This window comes from Vulpes vulpes, chromosome 11 (genome assembly GCF_048418805.1).
Source record: "Vulpes vulpes isolate BD-2025 chromosome 11, VulVul3, whole genome shotgun sequence".
In the NCBI taxonomy this organism is placed as follows: Eukaryota; Metazoa; Chordata; class Mammalia; order Carnivora; family Canidae; genus Vulpes; species Vulpes vulpes.
The window spans coordinates 20,957,608-20,971,420 of NC_132790.1; the positions used below are offsets into that span (position 1 = coordinate 20,957,608).

At 37.0% G+C, this 13,813-nt stretch overlaps 1 protein-coding gene and 1 pseudogene across 1 annotated transcript; both read right to left on the bottom strand.

Annotated features, from left to right (window-relative positions):
- Positions 1–297: 297 nt before the first annotated feature.
- On the bottom strand, positions 298–1,260 carry LOC112910850 (olfactory receptor 52N2-like). The gene has a single exon (XM_025987159.1). The coding sequence runs from the start codon at positions 1,258–1,260 to the stop codon at positions 298–300; it is 963 nt and encodes a 320-aa protein (XP_025842944.1).
- An 11,540-nt stretch (positions 1,261–12,800) lies between these two features.
- On the bottom strand, positions 12,801–13,813 carry LOC112910923 (olfactory receptor 52N2-like; annotated as a pseudogene).

The window sequence follows — 13,813 nt, forward strand, 5'->3', positions numbered from 1 at the left end:
TTTCCCATTTACAATTTGTTTCATGTGTAAAACACATTAGGCATGTAAACATTGAAATTACATTGATGTGAAATTCCTTTCTAGAAAAAAAAGTCTCAAGTTCTGGAGATACTTTTTTATTTAACAAATTTTTATCGTTGATGAATTTTACAAAAAAAATAATTCAATTAATATTATAATAGGTGTTCAATAAATATTGTTTTCTGCATTGAATCCATTGATTTTGAACTTATGCTCAAGAATCTCCTCTGAAACATTTCTTGTCTTTCCTTGATTTTGGATAATTAACTCATGAATCTATTTCATAACTAAGACATCTTTCTCTTTAAAAAATAACTTGATGACTCCTTCCTGGATCTGCTTGGTCTTGACTCCGTAAACAATGGGATTCAGAGTAGGAGGCAACATCAAATAGAGATTAGCAATAAGAATATGCACATGGTGGGGAATGCTTTGTCCCCCAAAACGATGAGTAAAAATGGTGAACAGGGCTGGAACATAAGTGATAACAATAGCACATATGTGGGATGTGCAGGTGCTGAAGGCTTTGTGACGAGCATCTGCAGATGACAGGCTCACTACTGCCCTCAGTATCATAGTGTAAGACACAGAAATACAGAACATATCAAAGCCTCCAATCAGGAGGGCTGCTAAGAGACCATAGATAGCATTGACCTTGAAATTGCCATAGGACACCTTGGCCACAGACATGTGGTCACAGTAGGTATGGGGAATAAAGTTGCTTCGGCAATAGGGCAGACGCTTGGTGAGGAATGTGAATGGGAGGATGAGCAGCACACCCCTCAGGAACGTGGCAAGACCTGCCTTGGTGATGACAGGGTTGGTGAGGATGGTGGAATAACGTAAGGGGTGGCAGATGGCCACGTAGCGGTCCAGGGCCATGAGCATGAGCACCCCAGACTCCATCCCAGTCAGCATATGGACAAAAAACATCTGAGCCAGGCAGGCATTAAAGTGAATCTCCTTGAGGTTGAACCAGAATATGCACAGCATATTGGGTACCGTGGTGGTGCACAGGGTGACATCTGTGAAGGAGAGCAGGGCCAGGAAGTAGTACATGGGCCGATGCAGGGCCTCCTCATGGCTGATGAGGTAGATGAGCCCACCGTTCCCCAGGACAGCGGTGATGTACATGAAGCAGAATGGCAGGGCGATCCAGGTGTGTGCAGCTTCCAGCCCAGGGATACCATTCAAGACAAAGAATCCTGGGGCCAGGCTGGAGCTGTTTTCCCCACACATAATGGCTGATAGGAGGTAGGCATTTTACATGCTTTATCAGTGATTGCTTTCTACATAGAAGAAAAATGGGATTCAAAACCAGATAAGAGAGAGTGGTTTGGATAATGATACCCACAAATTCCATGAACCTGCTCATGATAGGATAATTTTTTCCCTCCTACTCTAGCTGGAGATTCTTTGAATTACGGTATCTAAAAATAATTACACAGTATTACTCCATGTCTCATTGGTATTTTCTTTAAGTAACTACACTCACTTTCTAAATTTTCCCCCAGCATCTCTTTTATTCCACCACATTCCAGTGAACTGTGCTATAATGATCTCCTCCTCCCAATAAGCCATTTCTATTTTTATCCCACAGATTCCTCCTGAATCTTGTCACTAAAATCATATGTGTATATTTAGAGGATCACCTTAATATGACCAGTCCTTAACAAAGGACTTTCATCTTGCCCTGAAGGTTGTGAAAAAGCTATTAATGCATGTAAAATTTCCCAGTAATGTTCCACATAACTTGCTTAAGATGATACACTGTAGATGCACAATAAAATATATATGAATAAATGAATGTTTGAATTAGTAAGGACTTAGTATCTGACATCTTTATCATGTTTTTTTACACTGTGGTATTTTAAAGACATATCTTGAGAAGAAAAAAGTATACTTCTAAATCATTAGCAAGTTTTATGGAATTTTAGTAAAAATTTTATTAAAGGGGTGAATTCAGTCAGGTGTAGTATCATTTTTATTTGGCTTCTCTGCTTTTCTACTTTTTAAAAATTAGGTTTCTATCCATTTTCAATGCAAGACTTGCATTTAAGAAGCCCTTGAAGTTCTAAGGATTACTAATTGTCTGTAATGCTTTAATTTAAATAGTATTTCTTTTGTTATAAGAGGACATATTATTAGTAGAAAAGACAATATCATATTTTTGGATTGCAATTTCTCGTAAAGGTAGTAGAAAGAACCGAATGATGGTTGAAGGGATTTACAGATTCAAGGATGTTTGAAAAAAGTTGAAGTCACCAAATGATTAAAATATTTTTTTCAATTGAGAAAAATAAAGCTCAGGATGGGCACCTTTCCATGGACCAAGGTGAATGCCAAACATTCCTACCATCCAGCAGAACTATATAGATACTTGCAGTGTGATGACATGTATTACATGGCTGTGAAGACAACAGACATAGGTTCCTGTCACCTAAATAACCTGGAAATCACTGTTGTGTCCAATCTTACTAGCCAGGATACATAGAAGTCACCACAGAAAGAAGATACAAAAGAATACAAGTTACACAGGCTCATGGTTTCTGGTTCCTAAGGTGATTGCCTCTTATATAAATAAATGTCTTTATGACAGACATCTCCCAGACCTCTCCAGAAATGTCCCTGTGTAGAGAAACTATTCTTTCATAATCCTAGACCAGAGAAATATAAAGATTACAATCGCCAGTGTCCACCGTCTTTTATATGAATGCCACAGTAAAATGAATGGGTGACTGGAAAGTAAGAACAAGTCATGTTGAAGCCACCAAGGAAGAAAGAGACTCATTACCTCTGCAGAAGTGAAAGGGATAGAGAAATAATTCCCTCTTGCTAATATTGCCTTTAAAAAACTGCCTGCATATTCTAAGCCATTATATTGTTAGCCATAAATATTGTTATTTTTCCTAAAGTAACTGTTTTTGCCCAAAGGTTATGAAGCCCAAACTCACCTCAGTGTTAGACACAATTCTATTCATGGCTGAGAATATTTAGGAGTTCTTCAAAATCTGGGATGGCATCTTCTTACATAGGACTTTTAGTTTCCCTGGAGAATCTCCAGCAGGATGTCCCGGGTGGATTGAGTCTCCAGAAGTAGATGCCTCAGAAGGATTCTCATTGAAAGAGAAGAAACTTTCAGCCTAGTGGTAACAGATCTATATTTAGAAGCTTTTGAGTAGAAAAGAAAACAAAAACAAACCACATTAAAATTAATGCCTTTTCCCAAGTGGAAAATATGACCACCAAACCTGGTGGAGATGAACATCATGTAAAAAAAATTATTACAAAAAAAATACATTCATGCTGTGGAAAATATAAAGGAAGGGAGAAGAAATGTTGGGAAATATCAGGAAGGGAGACAGAACATAAAGACTCCTAACTCGGGGAAACGAACTAGGGGTGGTGGAAGGGGGGAGGAGGGCGGGTGTTGGAGGGGAATGGGTGACGGGCACTGAGGTGGACGCTTGACGGGATGAGCACTGGGTGTTTTTCTGTATGTTGGTAAATTGAACACCAATAAAAATTAATTAAAAAAAAAAGAAAACCTCAGAAAAGTATAAAAATTTGGAAAATGACTTGTAAATCCAACATAGAGGAATAACCACTCTAAAAAGTTTTCTGTATTGCATTTACTCATTTTATAATTATTATGTGTAATATTCTGTTTTTGTATAAATTTCAGGGTATATGGGCTTTTGAATAGTTTTTCCTCTCTACATAATACTATTTTGTGAACATTTTCTTATGTCATTCTGTATATTTTGAAATCAAAGTTTTCAATAGCTAAATTTCTTTCACCTAATAGCTATACCCAATATAATTATTTCATTACTCCTGGATATTTAATTATTTCTCTTATTTTTATAAAAAATAATTCTTCTATGGATATTGTAATCCATTCTGCATTACTGATTTTTCCTCTCCTAAGATAATAAGAGATAGGGGGCGCCAGGGTGGCAGTTGGTTAAGTGTCTGACTTCAGCTCAGGTCATGATCTCTGGGTCCTGACATTGAGGCCCATGGCAGGCTCCCTGCTGGGTGGTCAGTTGTCTTCTGCCTCTTCTCCTCCCCCTGCTCATGCTTTCTCTCTCTAAATTAAATAAATAAAATCTTTTAAAAAAAGATAATAAGAAATAGGATTAAAATTTGTGGGACCAGAGGCATGGACAATTTTAATTATATTTATAAATGTTGGAAAAAAATAATCTCCATACAACTGTGTTGATTTTTATTTTCATACAGTGTTAGTGGACTACCCCCTCTATATTATACTGATTATTGATTATTATATGTTTTCGTTTCCCCAGCTGGATTGGTGAGAATACATCTCTTTGGTATTTTAGCTTCAATTAAAATTAACTTCTTTTGTGGTGATGATGAACTTTTTTCAAGTGATTTTGCTCAGTAGTTGTTCTCATATTTTGATTATTAATTCACCTTCTTATCCATTTTTTCTTAAAGTTTTTATTTTATTTTACTGTACTTTGAGAAAGAGAGAGAGAATGAGTGAGGATCAGAGGAAGAGGGAGAGAGAGAATCTCAGGCTGACTCTCTGCTGAGCATGGAGCTTGCTGCTAAGCTTGATCTCATGACCCTGAGATCACTACCAGAGCAGAAACCAAGAGTCAGACATTGAACCAACTGAGCCACCTATGCATCTCATCCTCCTTATCCATTTTTAGTGGAGGTGTTAGTCTGTATTTTATTGCTTGCTAGGCACCTTCAATATTGAAACACAAACCCATTTGCTGTCATAGTCTGCAAACATTTTTCTAAAATAGTGTTTGGCCTTAAAATTTTGTTTATGGTTGACAGAGATTAAATTGTTTTCCCTTTACTCTCTTTTATTGAAGGAAAAATTTTCTATGCTTCAACCCCTCCATGTGCAATGACATACAGAGAAAATAAAGTTTCACTACTCCAAAAACTCACATCTCACCTAACTCCTAAAGTGAATGCTATTAAGGTCTAAATTCTGGTGTATATATTTCCAGAAGTTTTCTTATATTAAGCATTTAACACAATTTTAGTGTATTAACTGTGTTTTTTTTTTATTATTTTTACTTATTTATGCATGAGAGACACAGAGAGAGGCAGAGACACAGGCAGAGGGAGAAGCAGGCTCCCTGAAGGGAGCCCGATGTGGGACTCGATCCCAGAACCCCAGGATCATGCCCTGAGCCAAAGGCAGATGCTCCACGGCTGAGTCAGCCAGGACATCCCTTAACTGTATAGTTGATATTGTTTTGTTTAGCTTTTTGCATTCCCAATATTGCTAGAAAAGAGTACCAAAATTCTCTCCCTTATCTGCAGTTTTGCTTTCTCTTATTTCAATTACCTGTCAGCTGTGGTCCAGAAGCAGATGATCCTCAAAAGGTCAGTTGGAGCCTAACAATGCATAATTCATTGTGCCTACATCATTCACCTCCCTTCATCTCATCAGGTAGGCATTTTATCATCTCATATCATCACGAGAAGAAGGATGAGTACAGTACAATAAGATATTTTGAGAGAGACCACATTCACATAACTTTTATCACTGTATATCATAATTGTTCTACTTAATTATGAGTTACTGTTGTTCATCTCTTATTGTGCTTAATTTATAAATTAAACTTTATCATATCTGTGTATAGGAAAAAGACATTGTATGCATAGAGTTTGGTACTATCTATGGCTTCAGGCCTCCACTGGGGGTCTTGGAATGCATGCCTCTATGGATAAGGGGGGGCAACTGTAAGAAACTCTCAAATTCACTACTTGGAAAGACAGATTTCAATTAAATAACAAGTTTGGTTTTGTTATAAAGCAATAGAACACACATGAAATTATTTTGATAAAATTTAAATTGATGCAACTATATTCCAAAATTACATATGGGTCTCATTATAAATCCTCTCCTTTTAGATTTGAAATTTAGGGAAGTAAGAATTAATATGAATGTTAGTTAACTACACAGAAGGGATTCCTAACTTGGTGACTGTGGTCCTCAAATTGGCTATCCTAAACTGGATCAAAATCTAGGGGACTTTTAGAAAGAGATGTAATAGGGTATCCTATAATCTATCACTTTGCTAAAAAGTATTTTCTTTGAGTTTAGGAATTGACAGGGCTAACCATTCTTTTTTTTTTTTTTTTTTTGAGCTAACCATTCTTAATAAAGTTGTTTTTCATTTCCATTTTTTATGAATTTCATTTTATATTTAATTATATACACAAGTATTGCTTCCAAGTTCAGCTTGGAAGTTTCAGGAACTAAAAGAGCAATGTGTGCTAGGAATAAAAGAAGGGACAGATATAAAATAGTGTTGGGATCAGGGACCAACGCAAAGGCGGAAGGTCCTGAGCTCATAAAGTTTGCTGCTTTTATTAGGTACAGTGCTTAACCCTATGTGTTTGAAAGAGAAATATCTACATTAGATAAGTTGGGTAATACAAAGAGGCAAGATGAAAATAACTTCTAACAAACATCCCTCCCATATAGAGTGCACAAGGACATTTCAAGCATGATGAACAGTGCATTCCTGTGTTCCAGTTGGTTACATCCTGCCTTAAGGACTTACTGTTCTTCTATATTTAGAAACTTCTCTTTGTCACACCATGGGATGCATTTCTCAGGATCATATATTAACAGCCTCTTTTCTTAGATCTATTTATGATACAGCAGGCCTGTTTCCCACACACAAGAAATCTTGAGGCCAAGATTTAATTTATATCTATTACAAATACTTTTTTAAAAGGGTTTTTATTTATTTATTCATGAGAGACAGAGAGAGGCAGAAGAAACATGGATAGATAGACAAGTGGGCTCACTGTGGGAAGCCTGATGTAGGACTCCATCCTAGGATCCCAGAATTACACCCTGAGCCAATGGCAGATGCTCAACCACTGAGCCATCCAGGTGCACCTACTACAAATACTTTTAATATGTTTCCTATATTTTTAGTCACTCTTGTCAATAGCTTATTTTGGAAAAAAAAAATCCTCAACTTTCTGCATCACAGAAAAATTGTTATTCCCAATGGAAAGCCTGTGTTATCTATTTAGAACTTTTGTTTTCTCTCTTGTTTTTACCATGGAGTCTAAAAAATGACTCCATGAAGTCATTTGACTTCCTATGCATAGGACTTTGTTTTGTATGGAACAAAACAGAAACAATAACTAACAACAGAAAGGTAATGCATTAGATCTCTTTTAGTGTTTATATGCTATAAACTTATAAAGAACTGGCCCTTCCTTTGAACCAACTTACTCTTTTTCCCAGTCCCTTGAGTGTGGTCCATAGTTCCTTTCAGACCTTTATACAGGCCATTTCTTCTTCTTGGATCAATTGTCACCTCCTAGCCTCACTCCACCTAATTACCACCAGTTTATCCTTCAGCATCAACTTCGACACTAATTTCTTCTGGAAACATCTTATGTTTGTAATTTGTGCTGGAGACATCATTGCATCTGTAAAATTAACTGTGCTAATTCTATTTTTGCTTTATTTGATTTTTTCTTTATCTTACTCATGTATCTTTCCATCTTGTCCTAATTTCATCTTAAAACTTTGGTTTTGCAATGGCCTATTTTTCCTCTCTCTTTTTTTCTTTTTATAAGTAGGCTTTATGCCCAGCACAGGACCCAATGTAGGGCTTGTACTCATGACCATGAACTCAAGACCTGAGCTGAAATCAAGTGTCATACATTAACCCGCTGAACCACCCTGATGCTCCTGCAATGGTCTATTCTTAACAACTCCATTCCTTCTTCTCCAGTTCAGTGCTAACTGAGACACATAGGGGGCAAGGAAATTGACGCCAAAATGTCAACAATTTTATGAAGTACATAACTAGAAGTTTTCCTATTCGGAGGCATGAGATTTAAAATAATGAGTTATGATGTTACTCTAAATGGAGTACCTAAACTTGAAATAATAATAAGAGGAGAATAATTTCACCCCTCCTCCTAATCTCTCCTTTTCCTTTCCTTAAGATTATTGCTGTTTGCTCTATCTCATCATACTATGTCTTCCTGTGCAATATTCGGATTGTGATAACCTCTCCTCCATTTCCTTCTCTTCCTATCCTTCTTTCTTATTCTCTTCTTTCTTCTTGATTTTCCTCTTTTATGACCACAAAATTTCCAGCTCTAATTGCAACCAGAGTTTTTATCACTACAGCAGGTTGCAGTGTTTTACCTTTGAGAGTTATATTTAGCAAAATACCACTTTCCATATCTGCGACTCTTCCTCCACAGTGCATCTGGCATCACTTTTCACCTTCAATACTGTGCACATTAGCCTACAAACTCTTTATGCCTTATTGTTATCCAAAGGTTCCAGATATGATCAGGTGCATGAAGATGGCATTGCCTGGACAAACCAATATTTATTATTTAACATAATAAATTTTATTATTTAACATAAAAGTAACCAACAGGTAGATAGATGTGAATACTTGTTTAGTTTCTACTGATATTTATTGCTCCAAATGAATCAGGGGAAAATTCCAGACCCATATAAAACCTCTTTTCAACTGACTGAAATGCCTTTGACTTCTTTATCTCAAATATAGAAATGTTAAATTCAAAATTCTCATGTATAATCATCTCACAAAATGATTAAACAAATCTTGTGCAATCTTGTTCATTTTTCAGACTTTTTATAAAACTGCTTTGAGGGCAGCCCGGGTGGCTCAGCAGTTTAGTGCCACCTTCAGCCCAGGGCATGATCCTGGGGTCCTGGGATTGAGTCTCACGTCAGGCTCCCTCCATGGAGCCTGCTTCTCTCTCTGCTTCTCTGGGTCTCTCATAAATAAATAAATAAATAAATAAAGTCTTTTAAAAAATAAAAAGGTAATAAAACTGCTTTGAAAATAGTTTTAAGTTATTTTGAAACACAAGCTATGTCCTTAGCATTTTTTATTTCAAGGAAAAGTAAATTGGCTGTTCATTGATAATGGAGAGACAGAACTCAGGGAAAGGATGAGATAAGATTCTAATTATATTTGGCTTAATTTCACCAGTTCAATAAGACAGAAACACAATTGTTACTGGAGTCTTATGAAGGGGTCATAGAGAATGTTCACTGTACTCTATGTCCCCCCATCTGTATGGCTTGCTTTATCATTACGTTGTCTTTATCTCTATACATCTGCACATATGACCAGTCTGAAATGGTTGGCCAATGGTTCTGGAGATTCTTCAGGAACAGAATAATTTTCACTATGCTATATTATCTTGTAATTTCCTTCTACTTTCTTTCCTTTGGGAATAATAATATATCCTAGTTTGAAAAGGAATTTGATTTAACTAAATTGAAATCTAAGTGTGAGTACTTAACACCTGCTGCCTTGGTTCTAGAGCTAATCAAACTGGGTGAGGTTGATGTGGGAGGGCTAGGCCTTTCTACCAAGCCCATTGAGGTTTGCTCACGACTTGGTCTCTAGGGCAGGAGGTAGAATTTGAAATAAAGTGTCTCCCACCATTTTTTCCCATCTTTTCCTCTCCTCTCTCTCTTTTTTAAGATTTTATTTATTTATTCATGAGAAACAGAGAGAGAGAAATGCAAAGACACAGGCAGAGGGAGAAGCAAGCTCCACGCAGGGAGCCCGACGTGGGACTCGATTACGGGCCTCCAGGATCACACCCTGGGCTGACGGCGGCGCTAAACCGCTGAGCCACTCGGGCTGCACCCCTCTCCTCTCTTTTACTCCTCTTCTTCCTCTCTCTCCCCATGAATACTGAATAGAATTTATTTCTATCAAGTCTACCTTCTAATTTTTAAAAAATCTCAATTATTCTGGCCTGCTCGTTCTAAATAGGTTGCGAGTCTTAGTTTTCAGAGTTAATGTTTTGTTGTTGTTTCCATGAAACCCATTTTTTTTTTTTGAGTTTGTAATGGAAGATGACATAAAATAAATAGGGAATTGCTACTCAGGTGCCTTAAATAAATGTTATTTATTACATTTTATTTCTCCAGATTTTTGCGTTTGTGTTCTGGTTTTGCTTTGTTGCTATTGCTGTTGTTGCTCCCGACCCTACAGCATAAGTCTATCAACATGATTATATTTACATTTTAGTCTTAATGTTTTCAGATTCACCCAGTCTTGATTTGTGTAGCTCATATTCCTCTTCTATAAAATGAGGATAATTATAGATATCCCATAGTTTTAACTTAAAAATTCAATGCAATGCTGTATATGCATCATTATTATAACACCTGACACAATATATTTTAAAATGGCAGTTTAGGAAAGGCAAGTTCATGATCTGTTTGCTAGTATTTTATTGCTAGTATTTCTTAAACAAAAGTCCTGAATTGAATAAAATTCACAAAATCCAAAAACATAATTCAAAGATATAGCAACTTTACTGATTATAAGTTTAAATTTTACATCACAGAGAGGCATTTTCATATGTTACTATTAAAAAAAATCTTTTCTTACAAATGTGAAATTATATTGCAAAAATATATGATGTGATTAATACATTCTATAGTCATTTGACTATATATAACATAATGTTAAAATATAGTCTTCATATTAGCAGGTAATAAGAATATAATCTTAATATAATTAAATTTTCTACCTAATTATCTATTTATATTTATTTCCTGATCACATTCTATTACTCCAATCACTTCTTGTGTTATGCTCTTATTCTTTTTCACTTTTTTAAAATAATACATTTATTTTTATTGATGTTCAATTTGCCAACATACAGAATAACACCCAGTGCTCATCCCGTCAAGTGCCCCCCTCAGTGCTTGCCACCCAGTCACCCCCACCCCCCACCTTCCCCCCCCTTCCACCACCCCTAGTTCGTTTTCCAGAGTTAGGAGTCTTCCATGTTCTTTCTCCCTTTCTGATATTTCCCACTCATTTTTTCTCCTTTCCCCTTTATTCCCTTTCACTATTATTTATATTCCCCAAATGAATGAGACCATATAATGTTTGTCCTTCTCCAATTATTTCACTCAGCAAAATACCCTCTAGTTCCATCCACGTCGAAGCAAATGGTGGGTATTTGTCGTTTCTAATGGCTGAGTAATATTCCATTGTATACATAAACCACATCTTCTTTATCCATTCATCTTTCGATGGACAACGAGGCTCCTTCCACAGTTTGGCTATTGTGGACATTGCTGCTAGAAACATCGGGGTGCAGGTGTCCCGGCATTTCATTGCATCTGTATCTTTGGGGTAAATCCCCAGCAGTTCAATTGCTGGGACGTAGGGCAGCTCTATTTTTAACTCTTTGAGGAACCTCTCCACACAGTTTTCCAGAGTGGCTGCACCAGTTCACATTCCCACCAACAGTGTAAGAGGGTTCCCTTTTCTCTGCATCCTCTCCAACATTTGTGGTTTCCTGCCTTGTTAATTTTCCCCATTCTCACTGGTGTGAGGTGGTATCTCATTGTGGTTTTGATCTGTATTTCCCTGATGGCTGGGCAGCCACATGCAGAAGAATGAAACTAGACCACTCTCTTGCACCATACACAAAGATAAACTCAAAATGGAGGGAAGATCTAAATGTGAGACAAGATTCCATCAAAATCCTAGAGGAGAACACAGACAACACCCTTTTTGAACTCAGCCACAATAACTTCTTGCAAGATACATCCACGAAGGCAAAAGAAAGAAAAGCAAAAATGAACTATTGGGACTTCATCAAGATAAGAAGCTTTTGCACAGCAAAGGATACAGTCAACAAAACTAAAAGACAACCTATAGAATGGGAGAAGATATTTGCAAATGACATATCAGATAAAGGGCTACTTTCCAAGATCTATAAAGAACTTATTAAGCTCAACAGCAAAGAAACAAACAATCCAACCATGAAATGAGCAAAAGACATGAAGAGAAATCTCACAGAGGAAGACATAGACATGGCCAACAAGCACATGCGAAAATGCTCTTTTTCACTTTTCATTCAATCTTCATTGTCCCTGATCACTCAACTATTTCTTCTCCTGTATTAAAGTCAAGTAAAGCTGGTAAGCCCAGACATCTTGTTTGGAAAATTATATAAATTTTCTTTAAGTCTCCTTTCCTTTACTCATAAGGCCTTTATTAAAATACCCTTCAAATATATCTACTATGTTTTCCAAAATTCTGCTTGATATAAACTCCAAGGGGTACTTCACAGATTATGATGAACTCCCATGATCATATCTACTCCAGCTTCATTTGTATATACATGACTACATTATTAAGAATACAAATAATTACTGGGGCAGCAAAATGTCAGAAATAAATGAGCAGACAAGGAAGATTTTTTCTTAAGTTATACAAGTTGCACTTAAATATTAAATAAAAAAAGATGACAGGACCTATGGAATTCAACACAAACATTGTGGGGAAATATTTCTGACTTCCCTACAATAACCCAGACAGTTAGTATAAGTGCTTTCTCCAATACTCTGGAGTCTCTCAGCTGTCTGACCTGCTTTTTTCTTTTCTGTGTACTCCCTCAGAATGCCCTAGACCAAAGAGGAGTAATCATCAAGAGCTTACTTCAAATTATAGATTTCCCATTCTGTGAATTCATTCCACCAGGTCTAACTAAAGTTAAACTATATAGGAAATACAATCGTTTCATATTTTATTTTTTCTATCAAGTTAGAGGTCTTGAATGATAAATTCTTTGAGATTGTTTCCCCATAAATATTGTAACAGACTATCGACAAGTGTTTTCTTCTGACCTCATGGCTATGAATTTTGCATTTATTCTTTTTCTTCATAACTTTTTTCTTTACCTTTATGCTACCTACAGAATTATATACCATAAATTTAGCTCATCCTCAAAATATTTCTCTCTAAAAACAGTTTGATCACTCCTTCACAGATCTGCTTGGTCACTTGGACAATTAAATCCAATTGTCACTCCATAGACAATTGGATTCAAGGTGGGAGGCAACAACAGGTAGAGATTGGCTATAAAAATGTGAACGTGGTGAGGTATGGTGCGTCCCCCAAAACGATGAGTAAAGAAGTTGAAGAAGGCTGGGACATAGGTGATGACAATAGCACATATGTGTGATGTACAGGTGCTGAAGGCTTTGTGCCAAGCATCTGAAGATGGCAGATTCACTACAGCACGGATAATCATGGTGTAAGACACGAAGATACAGAACATATCAAATCCTCCTATCAGTATGGCAGCTATGAGACCATAGATGGCATTAATCTTGATGTTGCCACAGGACAGTTTGGCTACAGACATATGGTCACAGTAGGTGTGGTGAATGAGGTTGCCCTTGCAGTAGGGAAGACGCCTAATCAGGAAAGTGAATGGGATCATGAGCAACACACTTCAACTGAAGGGGGCAAACCCAACTTTGATAATTACCATGTTGGTGAGGATGGTAGAATAACGTAGAGGGTAGCAAATGGCCACATAGCGGTCCAGGGCCATAAGCATGAGCACGCTAGACTCCATACCAGTCAGCATGTGGATGAAAAACATCTGCACAAGGCAGGCATTAAAGTCAATCTCTTTGAGGTTGAACCAAAAGATACATAACATATTAGGGACAAATGAAGTGCACACACTAACATCTGTAAGGGACAGTAAAGCTAGGAAGTAATACATGGGCCAATGCAGGGCCTCCTCATGGCTAATGAGTTAGATGAGCCCACAGTTCCCCAGGACAGTGGGGAATGTACTTCATGATGAATCATGTACTTCATGATGTACATGAAGCAGAATGGCAGGAGATCCAAGTGTGTAAGGCTTCTAGTTCAGGAATCCCATTAAGGATGAAGTATCTTTCTGTCAGGCTGGAGCTGTTGGCTCCATGCAT

Excerpts from the sequence above, each read along its gene's own strand:
- LOC112910850 (XM_025987159.1), bottom strand. The coding sequence starts at position 1,260 with ATGTGTGGGGAAAACAGCTCCAGCCTGGCCCCAGGATTCTTTGTCTTG.